This window comes from Triplophysa dalaica, chromosome 3 (assembly GCF_015846415.1).
Source record: "Triplophysa dalaica isolate WHDGS20190420 chromosome 3, ASM1584641v1, whole genome shotgun sequence".
NCBI classification, from domain to species: Eukaryota; Metazoa; Chordata; class Actinopteri; order Cypriniformes; family Nemacheilidae; genus Triplophysa; species Triplophysa dalaica.
This window is the reverse complement of record NC_079544.1, coordinates 2,480,100-2,495,575: the sequence shown is the minus strand read 5'-3', so window position 1 is coordinate 2,495,575 and position 15,476 is coordinate 2,480,100. Positions and strand designations below refer to the sequence as shown.

Here is a 15,476-nt window from a genome sequence, read left to right as displayed (position 1 = left end):
GAGAACCATTGCTTTGGACAGCCGAAACATTCATTTTAGTCTTGGACTAGACTAGAGCCTTGTCTTTGAAACCAGGCCCTATTATTCCACCTTCACATAACTTAATACGCATGAACCTTCTGAATTGCAGGAAAAACTGAATGTGTGACACAGCCTGTCTTAACATGTTGATGTATGCAGTGATTTTTTTTCTGGTATTCTGACAAAGGCAACGCCCTGCGCTTCAACAAATGGAACGGAGATGTTCAGACTTATTAGCTTGCACTAGTCTGCTACGCTATGAACCAGCAGGTGTGTTTCTCCCGCAGAGTTCTCCCTTATCCTCTTCTTTATTAGAGAAGTGAAAACACAGGTACAAAGGTCACAACCGCGATCCTCAGATGCCAGAACAGCATAATGTAATCACATCTCACAACCGTACGTCAAAACCACTATCACTAAAAAAAGAGTGCAAGAAACTAACTACCTTTTCTAATTAATTAAAAAGAGGCAGATGTTACCGTTAACATGTTCAATTTCATCGTTTTAAAGGTCTGTTCCATAGTTCAAAGCTTTGGGAGATTTACACTGTGTATATACCGGACAGTATATCTTACCGTACCGCACCACGCCACGTCCGGTAAGGACAATTATTTTATTTATAATGGGTTCGAATGCGTTCTATTGTCTCTTGTAGCGGTAAAACTGGTGTTGACACGGTGTTTAAGGAGCAGTACAAACACTGAAACAAATAGGATATGGAAGTCTTAAGATGGAGTCTGAGTTTTTCACTTCCATTATTGGGACAAGGGTTAAGCCTTCAGAATCAAAACACAATAACTGAGGAAGTGGAGTTTTTGAAGGGGATACAGTACACAATAGAAACTATGGATGAGTGATATTCTTACAATTTGATATCTCAATATCTTTTCGATGTTTTTGCCTTTGCTTTCAAAATTAAATAATGATTTCGTTTTACAACATTTAAAACATGTTAGCCATATCAAAAAGAGCCATTTCGTGCAAGTATATTTTGCTAGTTTCAGCCTAACGCGGCTATCATTTTCACGTCCTTCACCACGTTGTTTAAAAAGCAAATGCATTTGCGTGCATTTGTGCACCCATGGGCGTGCTGATCTGAAACAAGATGTGTTCAGGCATACTGTTATAGTTCTTTCACCTTCGATTTCCTCATATACACAATAAAAACAAGTTACGGTACAAATACAATAATAGGAGTGGAGTATTATACTACCAAGATGGCGGTGCCACTGCAACATACATCATGGGGCGTGACGTCAGCTTCACATTCTCTATTGACCGACTGAATGCTGGTCTAATGTCAATGCCGCAATATTTTTTTGTTATTTAAAGAGCGCGTTAGTAATATATGCCTATAGCCAGGTGCTCAACGCGCACACATTCCGCTATTTTACTTGGTTTTTGTCTATTTTGCACATAAAACTTGTAAACTAAATGCTTCATGCATCATGCATAAACTGAAGTTAGTTGCTTACCTTTGAAATCAATCGTTCTATTTTTATTTATGTTTCTTATTTATATATTTATATTATATTGTATTTTGAATGTAATGGGTTCAGTTTTCACAGATATTAATGTATGGAATTTTGGCAATAACCATTTTAGTATTCCTCTCTAATAAATTAAAAGTACTTATTACCCAAATACTTGATTAATTGATGAAATTATTGGTAGAATACTCGATTACTAAAATAATCAATAGCTACAGCCCTAGAACAAGTGCAGTCAACGGAGTTGACGCCACTCTATCTCTCAATGGCTCAGTGAGGTTGTGAATTGCAACCAACGGCTCTTTACAAATAAAAATCTTTACACACCTCTGAAGACATAGTTATGTATATTATATTGCATTTCTGTCAATAGATCCTCCAAATAATTACACACTGGACCTTTTAAAATATCAATTAAATCATAATCTTAAGAAACATGTCAAACCCAAAGAACGTGAAGGTACATAATTATAGTTAGTGCACAATAACCAACAGCCATAAATCTTAACAAATCACACCAATAACGATAGCAATAAAGACAACTGTATTATTATCACCAACACTTTGCATTTTAATATTGTTAAATCTAAATTCAGGATTCTAATTTGTTATCGTTCAACAGCTTGGAAAAAAAAATGATATCATTCCTCTGTGTTGTTATCATTATGGTTGGGGACTTCACTAATTCTCTTCAATGTAGGAACAATTATTCAAACTTTATAGTTTAAGTTATCGTCCACGGTGTCAACATGCCTTCAGTGAAATAAATATAAAACTCTGGATACAATAGCATTGCAGTAGATTTATTTAAGGTTAATTCAAACTTTGAATCAAAACACAAATTAAATACTGTATTAGCCTAATGTATACATTAGCTTATGGCCACATGATGAGATAATGTCACCACATTCTGTTTTCTATCCACAACACATCTACTACTGATAACTCAGCCTACACATTTTCCATTCCACTTGATTGAAAATAAACTATCTACACCAGCGAGGCATAACACAAGCTGCTAGTTCCTTGTTGATGTTTATTCTCTTTGTATGCGCTTCTAAAGAACTGAGAGGGGCTAAGACAACGCTGATAAAACAAAATGCCTGGGAATGCAGAGAACTCGTTCAACCTGTTTAGAGTCAGACTGAGATTCCTCGTAGGTTAGCAAGTGACAACTGCGTTTGGGGGTGGAGATACTTCGGGCTAACGTGTAGAGAAACCCTAAGGAAAAAGTTACTCGCACTTCAACTTCTCAACAAATTAAGAAATTAAAATACCTTTCGAAAGACCTTGAAAATATTTACTGGAGAAAAGCCATAAGTACTTGCTTACTACAGTGTGATGGCATGAGGAAGAAAAACTTCGAAAAACAAGGTCACACGATAACAAACCAAACCTCAGACCCCAGAAAATAAACATGCATTTGACAAAACTCATTTAACGGAAATGTAACTCTTCAGCCTTCAGTTCTTCCAAAAATAACAACACACAAACAGTGAAAAACTCCCTTACGGACCACCGATGCCGCTGTTAATCTGTCATTCACTGCATTGTTTAAGTGGAAAGCTCAACCGAAAAATAAAAATATTCATTTATTCTCACTCATATCATTTAAAACCTATTTGTGACTCTTTCTTCTGGAACACAAAAGAAGATATTTTGAGAAGCAAGTGGAGTCAAATGGGGTTTGGTTGCATTCTTCAAAACACGCTCTTTTGTGTTCAGCAAAAGAAATCACAGATCGCACAGTGACGAATAAATGATGACAGCATTTACACATTTGGGTTTACTACGTCTTTAAGAAATTACTATAGAGCATCCCCCAAAGTGTTCCAATGCAGACTGCTAACCGCTTGTTTATTCTGATGTAACGCACGTTTCCAGGTCCCATCGCTATACCAGGAGCCATAGACGAACAATAAAAAAAGCGTTGGCATACAATACATTTATGGTTGGATTAAAAAAAACAATCCTAACCTTTATCTCTATAAGGAAATCTCAGATGTCCCTGACAACGGCTGTTTAAATAGTACACTCACTTAAAGGGACAGTTCACCAGCAGTGGGAAAACGTGACTATGGTAGTCAAAAGTAGACCAGAATTGTAGTCCACTATTGTAGTCAATGGTGGCCGAGAACCTTTTGGTTAGATGCATTCTTATAAATATCTAACTCCGTGTTGATCAGAACAAAGAAATGCATACAGATTTGGAACAACTTGAGACTGAGTAAATGATGACAAATTTTCATTTTTGAGTGAACTGTCCCTAAAACGAGTGGAGGTTGGACACGGAAACAAGATTCCTTGACACGACATTAAAGTGACACACAAAAACAGTTTCACAACGACTCTGTGAGTTTCATAATGTATCAGCTCTATTTATAGTGCATGTGGAGAGCGATCATTTGATTTAAATAAGCAGAAGAAGCAGTGCCCCGTTCATGTGAAGAGATTCTAGATCCTTATTCTTATATGTAAGCATGATTGGTAACTAACTAATGTCCTACAATTCACTGTCCTAGATTTAGGGTCCGTTTCACACCTTGGAGTTATTCTGCACCTAAATATGCCGTAAAAGACGTGTGAAATGTTTCAGAGCAAAAGCCACTTCCTGAGCAGAGGTCATCGTTTCCGTCTTGAACGGGATTGGTTATAACAAAATCACAAGATACAGCGATGACTCGAGCATTTGAACGTGAAGAATAACCAAAGACAGTTTCGAGAAATTAAACTATGTTTACAGATTAGTGCCAGTAATCCAAGGATGATAACACTTTTGTGTAATCACAACAACAACGGTCAGGCCTTCATCTGGTTCCCTCGACCTACCGTCCCGTCATCCATTTTTACATCCTTTCTCGGTTTCCTTATTAAATCAGAGTAACATCAGACAACGAAGAACAAGAAACGTCGCACTCACGGCACCATACATACCTCCAGAACCGGACCTGTCCCCAAGATGGTTCTCTCCACTCCGCTCGTGTAACCCTTCTGACTGAGGGCGGTCAAGCAGTGGATAAGGAAATTGGTGCTTTGCGTTTTGCCAGAGCCGCTCTCCCCAGAAATGACGATGCACTGGTTGACCTGTTTGTTCAGCATCGCATGGAAGGTGGCGTCCGCCACGGCAAAGATGTGCGGCTCTAGCGTTCCCAGCGTATGGTTCTCGTACATCTTGACGTATCTGGGATTATATATGGGCAGAAACTTGAAGGGATTCACGGCGATGAGAATGTTGCTCGCATACGTGTAGATCTTCTGCTGGTTGAAACGATGTCGTAGGGTCGCCATGATGTTCTCCTCCGTTACCTCGGGTAGTTTACATAAATCATAGTACTCCTGGGGTTGGGGTGCCACGAAGCCCCTCGTCACAAGTCCCCGAGCTTCTTTTTCTCGACGAAAAGACGGCATGACGTCATACCGGATGGATCCGTCGGGGCTTCCTTCCTGGAGGACGAAGTAGTATCCATCGCTTTGAGGGTGCTGGTCATGAGCCTTTCTAGGCCACAGCAGGACTCTCTGAATGGGCAGATCGCTGGCTTGAAGGACCCACTCCTCTCCGCCGTACTCCTGCACCTCCACGAGGACGTAGGGCTTGGACCTGTCCAGGCCGAGCCTGACCAGAGCGCCTTTGATGACGGTGGCGGCCGTGGCCTCTTTCGGGACCTGTAGGACGCAGCATGGTGCGGGTTTGATGGACAACCTGGGGTAGATTTGAAGAGTGCAGTGCTTTTCATCCTGGCAGCTCGTCCCCTTGCCGTTGATGACGTTCATTCTTTAAACACATAGACACACAATAGCATACCACACTGCAGTGTACAGCATGATAAGAATCATCTAGGGCAGAAAAAAAATGTGAGGTTAGAGGAAGACCAAGCGAATTCATGTACACACTTGCCCCGTATGTAGGAACAGTTGCACCAAGATAACAAGAACACATAAGCTTAGGTCTAAAATAAATAAGATAACGCAGGAGTGACGCGTTAAAACCTCATTTAAAGAGAAAATACATGTTAAAATTAAGCATTAAATGTTCAGAAAACGTGAAGAGCTAAGCCCTGTCGTTATAGAGAAACTACAATGTATATGAACTCCCTAATATGACGTAAGCTATTTATCTCCTACACACCACAACAAACAAATATTTAACAAACAAATATTGAGCAAACAAAAGACAAAACAAGTGCAACAGGGTTTGAACAATAGTAACACAACTTCTAACTTACCGAACGAAAAAAATTTTACGATTCTGTTTCATTCAGGGCTTGGAAATGAAAAACGAAACCATCCCATAATAACGTCAAAACATCACCTACCTGTTTCAAACCACTCCTGTTGTCCAGACCGCACTCATATCCAACATGGGAACAACAAGTCCTGTGTTTTCCAGAAAATCTTTCTATCACTTCAGCCACTCGTGCGAGTCGTTTACCTGCATTACCGCGTAACCAAAACGCGACGCTTCGACATTCACGACAGGTAGAAAGCGCACGACGCGTACGTCAAACGGGCACGAACCTCAGTGCGATACAAAAAGAACACGACTGCCTTTCTACAGAGACGCTTGACGACAGTCAATCCTGTCGGCGTTTTACTTCCTTACATCGGGGTTTGGTTTAATTGTAGTCGTTGTGCGCGATGACGCGCCGCCCTCAACCGCGCTCGAGCTGCAGTTGCAGTTGTGACGTCACGTTTCGGAGGCAGGTAGGCCTGCTCACCTGAGCTCAAACTATTAAGACTTTTCTTTTGTAACACTGGACATGCGTTGAAAATCGACCTTACGCATGCAATCATTTTAAATAATTTAAAACGCATTTGTTTGTTGAATAATGTGGTGATTGTTTTGGTATGTAACGTAAATAACACAATAAGTAACGTTAAGAAAGGTACATCTGAAAATAGATGTTGCGATGGAAGTGCATGGTATGGATGATGTACAACAGATATGCATTGAAATTCGGCAACGTACGTTTTAAAGAGAAACTGGGATGATGCCATTACAAATGTGTACTTTATTTATGCATATTTACTGTAAAGTACCCGATTTAACACTGTTGAGTGTCAAGACGAACAAAGATTATACACCTGTTATAAAAAAGTAAACTCGCTTTGACTTTAAGATTAAGAATTATTATTATTATAACCAATAGGGGGCGACAAATACCAAACAATTGTTTCAAACATTGACGTTTATTTGACACACAGTAGCCGAGTTTTATACTGGAGGTACAGCTTGCAATGAAATGCATCATACATTATATGTCTTGTCAGGTTTTCTAAGACTGTGCAATTATAAATGTAATTGAAGAGCGGTAATTATAAAATACAGAGAACAAAAATAGGAATATGAAATAAAAAAATAGGAATACATTTATATTTAGTCATTAAGTACCGGAGTTTTGGGGTAACTGGGGTCCAGGTTGCAAGGGGTCCTACAGAAATGTTCCTGGTTAAAAGATTACGCAAAAAACGATAATAATCCATCTGCTTTTTTTGCTATGAATAGTTTCCATAATTTGATATATTTGAATCTTTCTGGTTAGTTTTTCTCACTATAGTTGTCCTTTTCGAAGTGAAATTATTGCCAACTATTTGGATTTAGAAACAAGTTGTTGTCTCTATGATATCCTATTATTAAATTTTAAATGTTTCTTTACACAGATTGATATACACAGTATTTTACAAAAGGGTGTTCCTCACAAAAGGTTTGTCATATTTGGGGGTTCTTGGCCTTGTAAAGTTTGAAAACCCCTGATTTAGTAGACGCTTTTATCCAAAGCGACTTACAAATGAGGTAAACAATAGAAACATTTGGAACAACATAAAGACAAGAAACTGCATAAGTGAAGTAAAAACAGGTCTCATATAGCCCAGCATAGTATATAAAGTTAAGGTTTTTTTTTGATAGAAAGAGTAGAAAAGAGATAGAAATCCAATGAAGGTACGTGGGAGAGATTTTTCCCTTTTTTGGATGACACCACAAGACGTCGTTCCTTTGGAGAGCGTAGGGATCTGGCGGATACATAAGTCTGTAGTAGCAAGTGATTTGGGCCGGGGGTGAAGAACCAGTGGTGGTCTTGTAGGCCAACAACAGATTTGAATTTGATGCGAGCGACTCTAGGGAGCCAATGTAACTTAATGAAGAGAGGAATGATGCGCGCTCTTGCCGTTGCATTGTGGATCATCTGTGGAGGTTTGGTTGTGCATCGATCACCACTCCGTTCTGGCCGTTCTGGAAGGCGTGATGGTCGATGAGCCCAGTTGAATTGAGAGGTTGTGATGAATCTTTGGGTCGGCCGGGATCACAAGCAGTTCAGTTTTTGTAAGGCTCAGCTGCAGGTGATGATCCTTCATCCAGAGCGAACGTCACTCAGGCCACAAACTTGATCAATGAACCTAAAATTATTATTATTGTTATTATTTTGGCTAAATACAACATTTTAACGAACATTATCACAGACAGCCTAGCTGATTATATGTACATTTTAAACATTACATTTAATATTTTTATATAAATGTTCAAAAGCTATAACCACATTGAGCTCATAAGTACCTAAAACACGAAACAATGTTTTCAATTACGTTTTTATTCATAGGCTAGATTTGATAACAGGAAATAATGCAACATAGCACATGTGTCATGTCTTCAATTGTGGTCAAAGCAAGCTTTTAAAGAAACTGGTTCCTAAAGTCTTATTTTATTAGACTGTTTGATAAAGAAAATGAATAAATATTTAATCCCATGCAAAACGCTCCAAAACTGTCCATGAAATAAGGAAAGTAATGAGATTATTATATTGATAGTGCATTAGTTGTGTTGTTTAGTGCAGCAGATTTAAAAACTAAGTGCCAAACAAATTGCTGCAGCTGTTGCAATAATTTTCAATAATGTTGAGAATACAGATGGGGCCATTCAGAATTGCACTTTGTACGATGGACAGTAGCACTATATATTTGTGTGTGTTTGTGGACTTTAGTTGAAAAACATTTGTCTCTGGATTAATTCTATAGTTTTTTTAACAATGAACTTTTACTTGTTTTCACAACACATACAGGACTTCACAGCAATAAGACTTATTTGAAGAAGATGCATTTTTTTATAGGTATTACTCAACAACATTCTCCACCACACAATCGCTCTCTCGCGCTCTCTCTCTCTCTCTCTCTCTCTCTCTCTCTATCTCTCTCTCTCTCTCTATCTATCTCTCTCAGTCTCTCTCTCTTTCTCTCTCTCTCTGTCTCTCTATCTCTCTTAGTCTCTCTTTCTCAGTCACTTTCATAAATTTTCTATTTTAGTGTGCTTTATTTGCATGACCAAATGTGCATTCGTATTGCCAAAGCATTTGCAGCTGGGCTGCATTCAAATAGTGCTAGTAAGTATAAAAAAAACGAAAAGAAAGATAATTACAGTAATGAAAAAATAAACTACAATAAAGTGTGATGTATGTAGTGCAACTTTATATGTAAATATATTAAATAGAAATAGAATGTAGTTTAAGCAAAGATTTACAAAAGAAAAATATAAATTTAAGTAGCTCTCTCTCTCATTTTCTCTCTCTCTCTCTCTCTCTCATTCTCTCTCTCTCTCTCTCTCTCTCGCTCTCATTCTCTCTCTCTCTCTCTCTCTCTCTCTCTCTCTCTCTCTCTCTCTCGCTCTCATTCTCTCTCTCTCTCTCTCTCTCTCTCTCTCATTCTCTCTTCCTTTTCTGTGTCAAAATGGCAGCAGCAGGCTATGAGGAAAAGGGAGGGGGTATCGCTGTTTCCGGGGTTTGCAACATTTTTGCAACAAGTTTTTTCGAATCACACACGTCACTAGACACAGCTCAGCAACAAAAAAAAAACATCTGGTCTCCTTAGTAACATTGTCTCTGCATCCTAGCAACAGAGATAAATATGATGGCACACATATTATTCAACAATAAGTATAAACCATCCTTTTACCAAAAACATATTTCTGTTTATCTTGTGTAGGCTACTGGTAAGTAATCAGACTGATGGTAAAGTTTGTGAGTAAGAGCTGTTACGCACATATTTTAACTGTAATTTGGACAATATCTGGACTTAATGCAGGAACACAAAGCGCCTATTCATTTCTATCATGTCTTCTTTCTTTGTATCTTTTTGTGTTAGTTTGTGTTGTGAACAGAATGAGAGAGTAAGAGACCATTGGGCGGTAACTCTGCCGAAAGCAGTTGATAAATGGGAAACTACATTTTTTCCCTCACGCTCATAAATTCTTGTAAAGAGCGCTTTCTGTTTATTTGGTGGGGGCAGACAAAGCAGAAGGGAGCGAGAAAGAAAGGGTATTTGCCCTAATTTGGTGTGCTATAGGCGGATTGGGGGTGGGAGGGAGGATATCCCTCTTAACTCGCAGGTTAAAGTGTCTCGCTGAGTGAAAAGTCAGAGGCAGGAGGACCGCGCCTACTTGTTTCAGCCCGAGCACTTCGACGCAAAGATAACGGGACACTCCGGTAAGTAGAACCACATACTAACTTATTTACTGACCATCAAAGATAACATAATTGTTTTTTCTAATGCACACTAACACATAATTGATTGCGTTTTAACTCAATTTCATCGATAAAGAAAATAAGCGTTTTATTTATTTAAAACGGCGTTTGGAAATACGCACAGTGCGCATCTCTCATAATTTATCTGAGATTTATTTGTTTGATGGGGACGTGTTAGACTGCGAGAAAAAGATTTGAGAAAGACAGTAAAACAAGATATGAAAACGCACTTTTAATCATGCATTGCATTTTAAATGAATATGTTTTCTATGTATTATGGCTGGGTGCGGCACGTGGGGAGGCACGCCCACCACGACGGGCTCGTCTCTGTTAAGATAATGATCTAATGCGTGTTTTAGAGGAAATGTTCAGATGTTGTAGACTACTTTTTAATTGATTTAAATTTTCATAAGAAAAATGAATCTGTTTAGATTTCCTATGTTTTACTTTTTCCCCCTTAACTATTTAACAATAGTATTTTGTTCTGCTTTTAGTAAAACCACAGTAACCATATGTTTAACATGGTCTCACCACAATAACCAGTTTCTAGTTATATTTGTAGTAGAACGATGGGCTATGCAGATTAAAAAAAAGTTAGCCTACCACACTTTTACTATAATAAAATGAAAGTCCAGTGAAGTCTTATTGCCTCTGTTTTGAATTTAAAATAGTTTGTGATAGGTTAGCATACATAGAAACATTCTCCTCTCTTTTCTTTTCTTCTTATTTTACAGCAACAGGTAAACGCTGTACACGGCTCATGTTTTTCAGTCTTGGTTAATAGTACTTTAACCCGATTAAGGGAGAAATCGAGTTACTCGTGGCATCACTCAGTTATCCATGTGACCTCTTCTAGCTCTGTGTCCATCTCTCAGAGCTCATGTAAAAGTTCTGTTTTTACATAGATTTGTGTCTTTGGGGTTCTCCTTAAAATGGACAAAGATCAATATGATGCAAATGGTGATATTCTGCAATGACTTCAGCCGAAATGTTTCATCTCATCTTATTAAGTCATGAATGGATGACAAAGACATGAAAAAAGTGAATTTCCTTCCTCTGATGTTATTCGCTTTTCAAATAGACAGTTCTTAAAGTGATACTTTACCCAAAATATTTGAAAGAATGCTTATAACCACACAGATCTCGCCCCCTTTGTCTCCCATAGTTGGAAAAAATACAATGGTAGTCAATAGTGTCCTACATTCTTCAAAATGTTTTCCTTTGTATTTTTTCCTGCTATGGGAGTCAATGGGAGGCAAGATCTATCTGGTTATAAGGATTCTTCCAAATATCTTTCTCTGTGTTCATCAGAACAAACAAATGTAGACAGATTTGGAACAACTAGAATGTGAGTAAATGACAACAGAATTTTCATTTTTGGGTGAAGTATCACTAAACACAATGTAAGTAATGTAAAAAGAGAACAAGAAAAAAATGGGCGGTGGTAAGAAGGGCGAGACCATTAGAAGTGGAGAGACAGTGAAGTCAGCGAGTTGGGGAAATACAGGGTGGAAAAAAACAGCAGGCACATCCCCCTCGTTCTGCAGTTTGAAGGGATGGCAACTTCGAAAATGTGACACTGAGAGGCAGGGCGAAAAACGGGAGGGAGCTGAGGGATAAATGACTCACGGCTGTGCTATCCCCGCCGGCTGTGTTAAAAATACAAGCCTCTGTGAGGTGAAAGGACGCGCATTTTCAAAGCCCTCTGCTGTCTTTCCATATGTGATTCTGAATCTGCCCCGGCCTCTTTCCTTCGCTCAGTAATTGCTGTATTTTGAAACCCTTTCTACGTTCTCTCGTTCTCTTCCATCCACTTAATTTGAAGGATTCACTTGACAATGTAAACACTCGAGCCTTCACTGTTTACTTCACCGTCTAGATGTAAGCCAGGCGACGAGTCAAGGGAGGTATTCCTGACTGTTACCGAACTGTGAAGGCGAGCTCGGGGGGGACGGGGGTCTCAATGCTGCCATTGTAAGCCTCTCTGGCCCCTCCCACATGAGGATGATGACTGATGGACTGTGGGGTTGAGTAAAGGTCTCGGTTGTTCTGTGTTTTGCTAAGAGACGTTCCCTCGCCAGTCTGGAATCCAGACTGACACACGTAGACGATTTGTTATAGAGCACCGATGGTATTTAGTCAGTATGCGAACATCAGATTTGCATGAATGTATTATTATCCTATAGTTTTGAGCCCACCTCCGTTGACGATTGCAGGGAATTCCTTAATTCAGATTGTATGAGTCATGTTCTGAGGCGTGGTTGAAATTCTCGTAAACGTACAGCTGACTGTATTACACAAATATCACTGCATGTTGTTGTTTCTGTGTTGCATGGCAACCGCTCTGTTGTTTCTCTGTTGCTGGGTTTCAATTTCAGATTTGCTAAATATTCAACCTATGGGAATTCATACATATTTTACGAGGTAGTTTATTCGTAGGAATTTGTACGTTGTGTTTTGTACAACAACAAACGATTATGAGACTAAAGCACTGAAGCCCCTCCACTAATCCCACCCCTAAACCTAACATCACTGGAAACAAATCGTAGTACAACGTACGAATACGATTGCACAAATTCACACAAATTACCCACCTCATAAAATATGTACGAATTCCCATGAGATTGTGTTGAAATATTTCTTTATCAAAGTGCCTGTAAAACATCTCATGCAAGTGTAAATGCGTAACAGCTTTTAAAATATTTCAAAGTTTTTGCAAAATTGATGTATTTCCATTGGGCGTGTTTTCAATTTAATTTGCACAATTTGAAGGGAAATTAAGCTTATGTTTCTGATGAATTAGATTGTTTGGAGGATTTTTTACTAAGCGTTTTACTAATATCATAACATTTTATTTACTGTGTTTTATTTTATGAAACTTTGCTGCATACAGTATATGGTATAACCGATTTATAAAAGCAAAAAGCCCTGCAAAGTTTTGGGTGGTAAAGCATGTGGTTAAAAAAACACAAAGCCACAAAAAAACAAAAAAATGTTTTGCCTTTGCACTTTGGTAAAGTTGTCACAAAATCACTAAAACGCTATATTTTGCATGCCAGGCCAGCATTATATTTGATAAAGAAACACCATGTGTCTGCGCACATACAGGTTTTACCCCAAAGTGCTTTTTGTCGGCATATAACTTTGTCAAGAGTCTCCACTGGTTGTGGTGATGCTAAAAAGTATGTTGAGTAGCACAAACAGCACTTGTAGTCCGCCATTGTTGATTTGGTGATACTTGCACTTGTTCATCCGCATGACATCACTTCATTTTTGCAGAGCTGTGTTTTCAAGGTTTACACTGAAACGATAGCGCTGTCGTTTGTCAAAATGTTCACTTTAAAACTCGTTTTCAATCAGGGTCCAAAAATGCAGTTGTTGCGTAACGACCCGATAAAGTTGAAAACATCGTTGTGTACATACCAACATCCCCTGTTTGTTTGGGTATCTCTTACAGCTCAACACAATCTCATTCACTTCATATAAATTCATACAACGTAACCAACTTATAAAAGGTTTTGCCATTAGTGCCAAGATCATCTGCTTTACGTTTATGTTTCCATGGACTGATCACTTTTGTTTCTTTTGCTTCTAGACAAGAACCCAGTAAGGCTCAACATAAGAAGGACATCAGCTGTAGCGGTTCTGCAGTAACTGACATTCGTTGTCTTCAAGTTGTGAGTTCATCATGGCAGTGGTGTTGCGTTCATCTCCGCTCTTGTGGGCCCGTGTGGCCGGCATGGTTTTCGCCTGCGTAGCGTTCAGCGTCGCACTGTACGGAGCCATCCTGACTCACGGCACGGGTGACTGGTGCATCTTCTGTTGGAGTTTCAGTTTCGTCGGCACTCTTTTGATAGTCTTAGTAGAAATGTTCGGCCTGCAGACCCGCGCCCCCGTCTCCTGGAAGAACTTTCCCATCACGTTCGCCTGCTACGCCTCCCTCCTCTGCCTGTCCGCATCCATCATCTTCCCCCTTTACTTCCTCAAAGGCTACGCGGGTCGCAGCGAGATGATCAACTGCCGTATCGTGTCTACCGTGTTCTCCTGCCTGGCCACCATTGCGTACCTGAGCGAAGTGAGTCTCAGCAAGGCCCGTCCGGGAGAGGTCACCGGCTACATGGCCACTGCGCCGGGACTTCTGAAAGTGTGCGAGACCTTCGTCGCCTGCATCATATTCGTCTTCATCAGCGAGCCCGTATCGTACGACCAGAACGGGGCAACCAAGTGGTGCCTGGCAGTCTACTGCATCTGCTTCATATTGTCGGCCGGCATCATCGTGATGTGCGTAGGGGAGTGCACAGGCTTCCTGCCCTTCTCCTTCGCCCGCTTCCTGTCCTCGTACGCCCTCCTGGCGGTGGGCTTGTATCTGTCCGCCACCATCATCTGGCCCATATATAAGTTTGATGAGAAGCACGGAGGTCGAAGCAACAGACCCAACAGCTGCGGCTCCAGCAGCGGCCTGTGCCCGTGGGATAAGCTCCTGGCAATCTCGGTGCTCAGCGCTGTCAACTTCATTCTGTATCTGGCCGATCTCATCTACTCGGCCAGACTGGTGTTTGTTGCCGCTTAAGGTGTTTAGCAAGACAGAGGGATACAGGAAGTAGACAATTAAAGAAAATATATGGTAGAGAGAGGGAAGTGGAGAGTTGAGATAGGTCTTCAGTATATTCAGTGTTATTTGTTTTTTAGCTTTGTTTTAGTCATCCTTGTTTAGTGACTTAATCAATCAAGCGTACAGGAAGCAAATGAAGTTTGACTTGACATAATGTTTTTTTTTCTACAAGATAAACAAAGTCAACAGTTGAGACACACCACTCAATTTGTATGCATGTTAACTTTAGTATTGTATGGAATCAGCTATGAAGGAGAAATTGAAGATATTGTGTAATCGCCAAAACGTGTTCATGAGTTTTTTAACAGAATTGAAGGAATTTCAGTATATGCTGGACACTTGTTGCCTTTTCTTTTACAATCAGGTCTAACTCATCTTTAAAAGTTGGATTTGCACGCAGAACTAATTTTAAATTGCACGTAAACAAATAAATTAAAGCATGTTAACATCACGAGAAACATGCATTCAAGTGTATCCAAACATTTGACTGATGCTGCATTTACTCATTTTTTTAATAAATGATTTTTGTACATTTTGTTTGACACTGCTGTGCATGAAGAATTGTTTTGATAACTAAGTTCAAATGTCACATTTGTTTCAGGTCAAGTTAACGATTTGCTTTCACTTAATATGTGTGATGCTTGACACAGCTTTATATGTCAAATCATGTAATTCGCTGGACTAAAAATTGTTCATTAATCAAGGAAATATAAATGTACATTTAGACATATCATGCCACCATATGGCATCGTCTGTCAGTCTGAATATACTATTATTCTTATATGCATATTGTATTGGATGCGTTTGTTTTCTAGATGTCCTTTGAAAAGTATCTGCAAATGTTAA

General features: G+C 39.4%; 2 protein-coding genes across 2 annotated transcripts in view; one reads left to right on the top strand and one right to left on the bottom strand.

Moving 5' to 3' along the window:
• myo9b (myosin IXb) overlaps positions 1–6,158 on the bottom strand; it is a 31,535-nt gene extending 25,377 nt beyond the window's left edge. Inside the window, exons 1-2 of the mRNA XM_056743855.1 lie at positions 5,825–6,158; positions 4,446–5,345 (exon numbers count right to left, since the gene is read on the bottom strand). Coding sequence (XP_056599833.1) covers positions 4,446–5,282 — 837 coding nt within the window. The 5' untranslated portion in view covers positions 5,283–5,345; positions 5,825–6,158. The remainder of the gene's footprint in view (positions 1–4,445; positions 5,346–5,824) is intronic.
• Positions 6,159–9,669: 3,511 nt separating this feature from the next.
• myadmb (myeloid associated differentiation marker b) lies at positions 9,670–15,165 on the top strand. Its single transcript, XM_056743950.1, has 2 exons — positions 9,670–9,979; positions 13,614–15,165. Exon 2 carries the CDS (start codon positions 13,707–13,709, stop codon positions 14,586–14,588), a length of 882 nt encoding a protein of 293 aa, XP_056599928.1. The 5' UTR covers positions 9,670–9,979; positions 13,614–13,706; the 3' UTR covers positions 14,589–15,165.
• Positions 15,166–15,476: the final 311 nt, after the last annotated feature.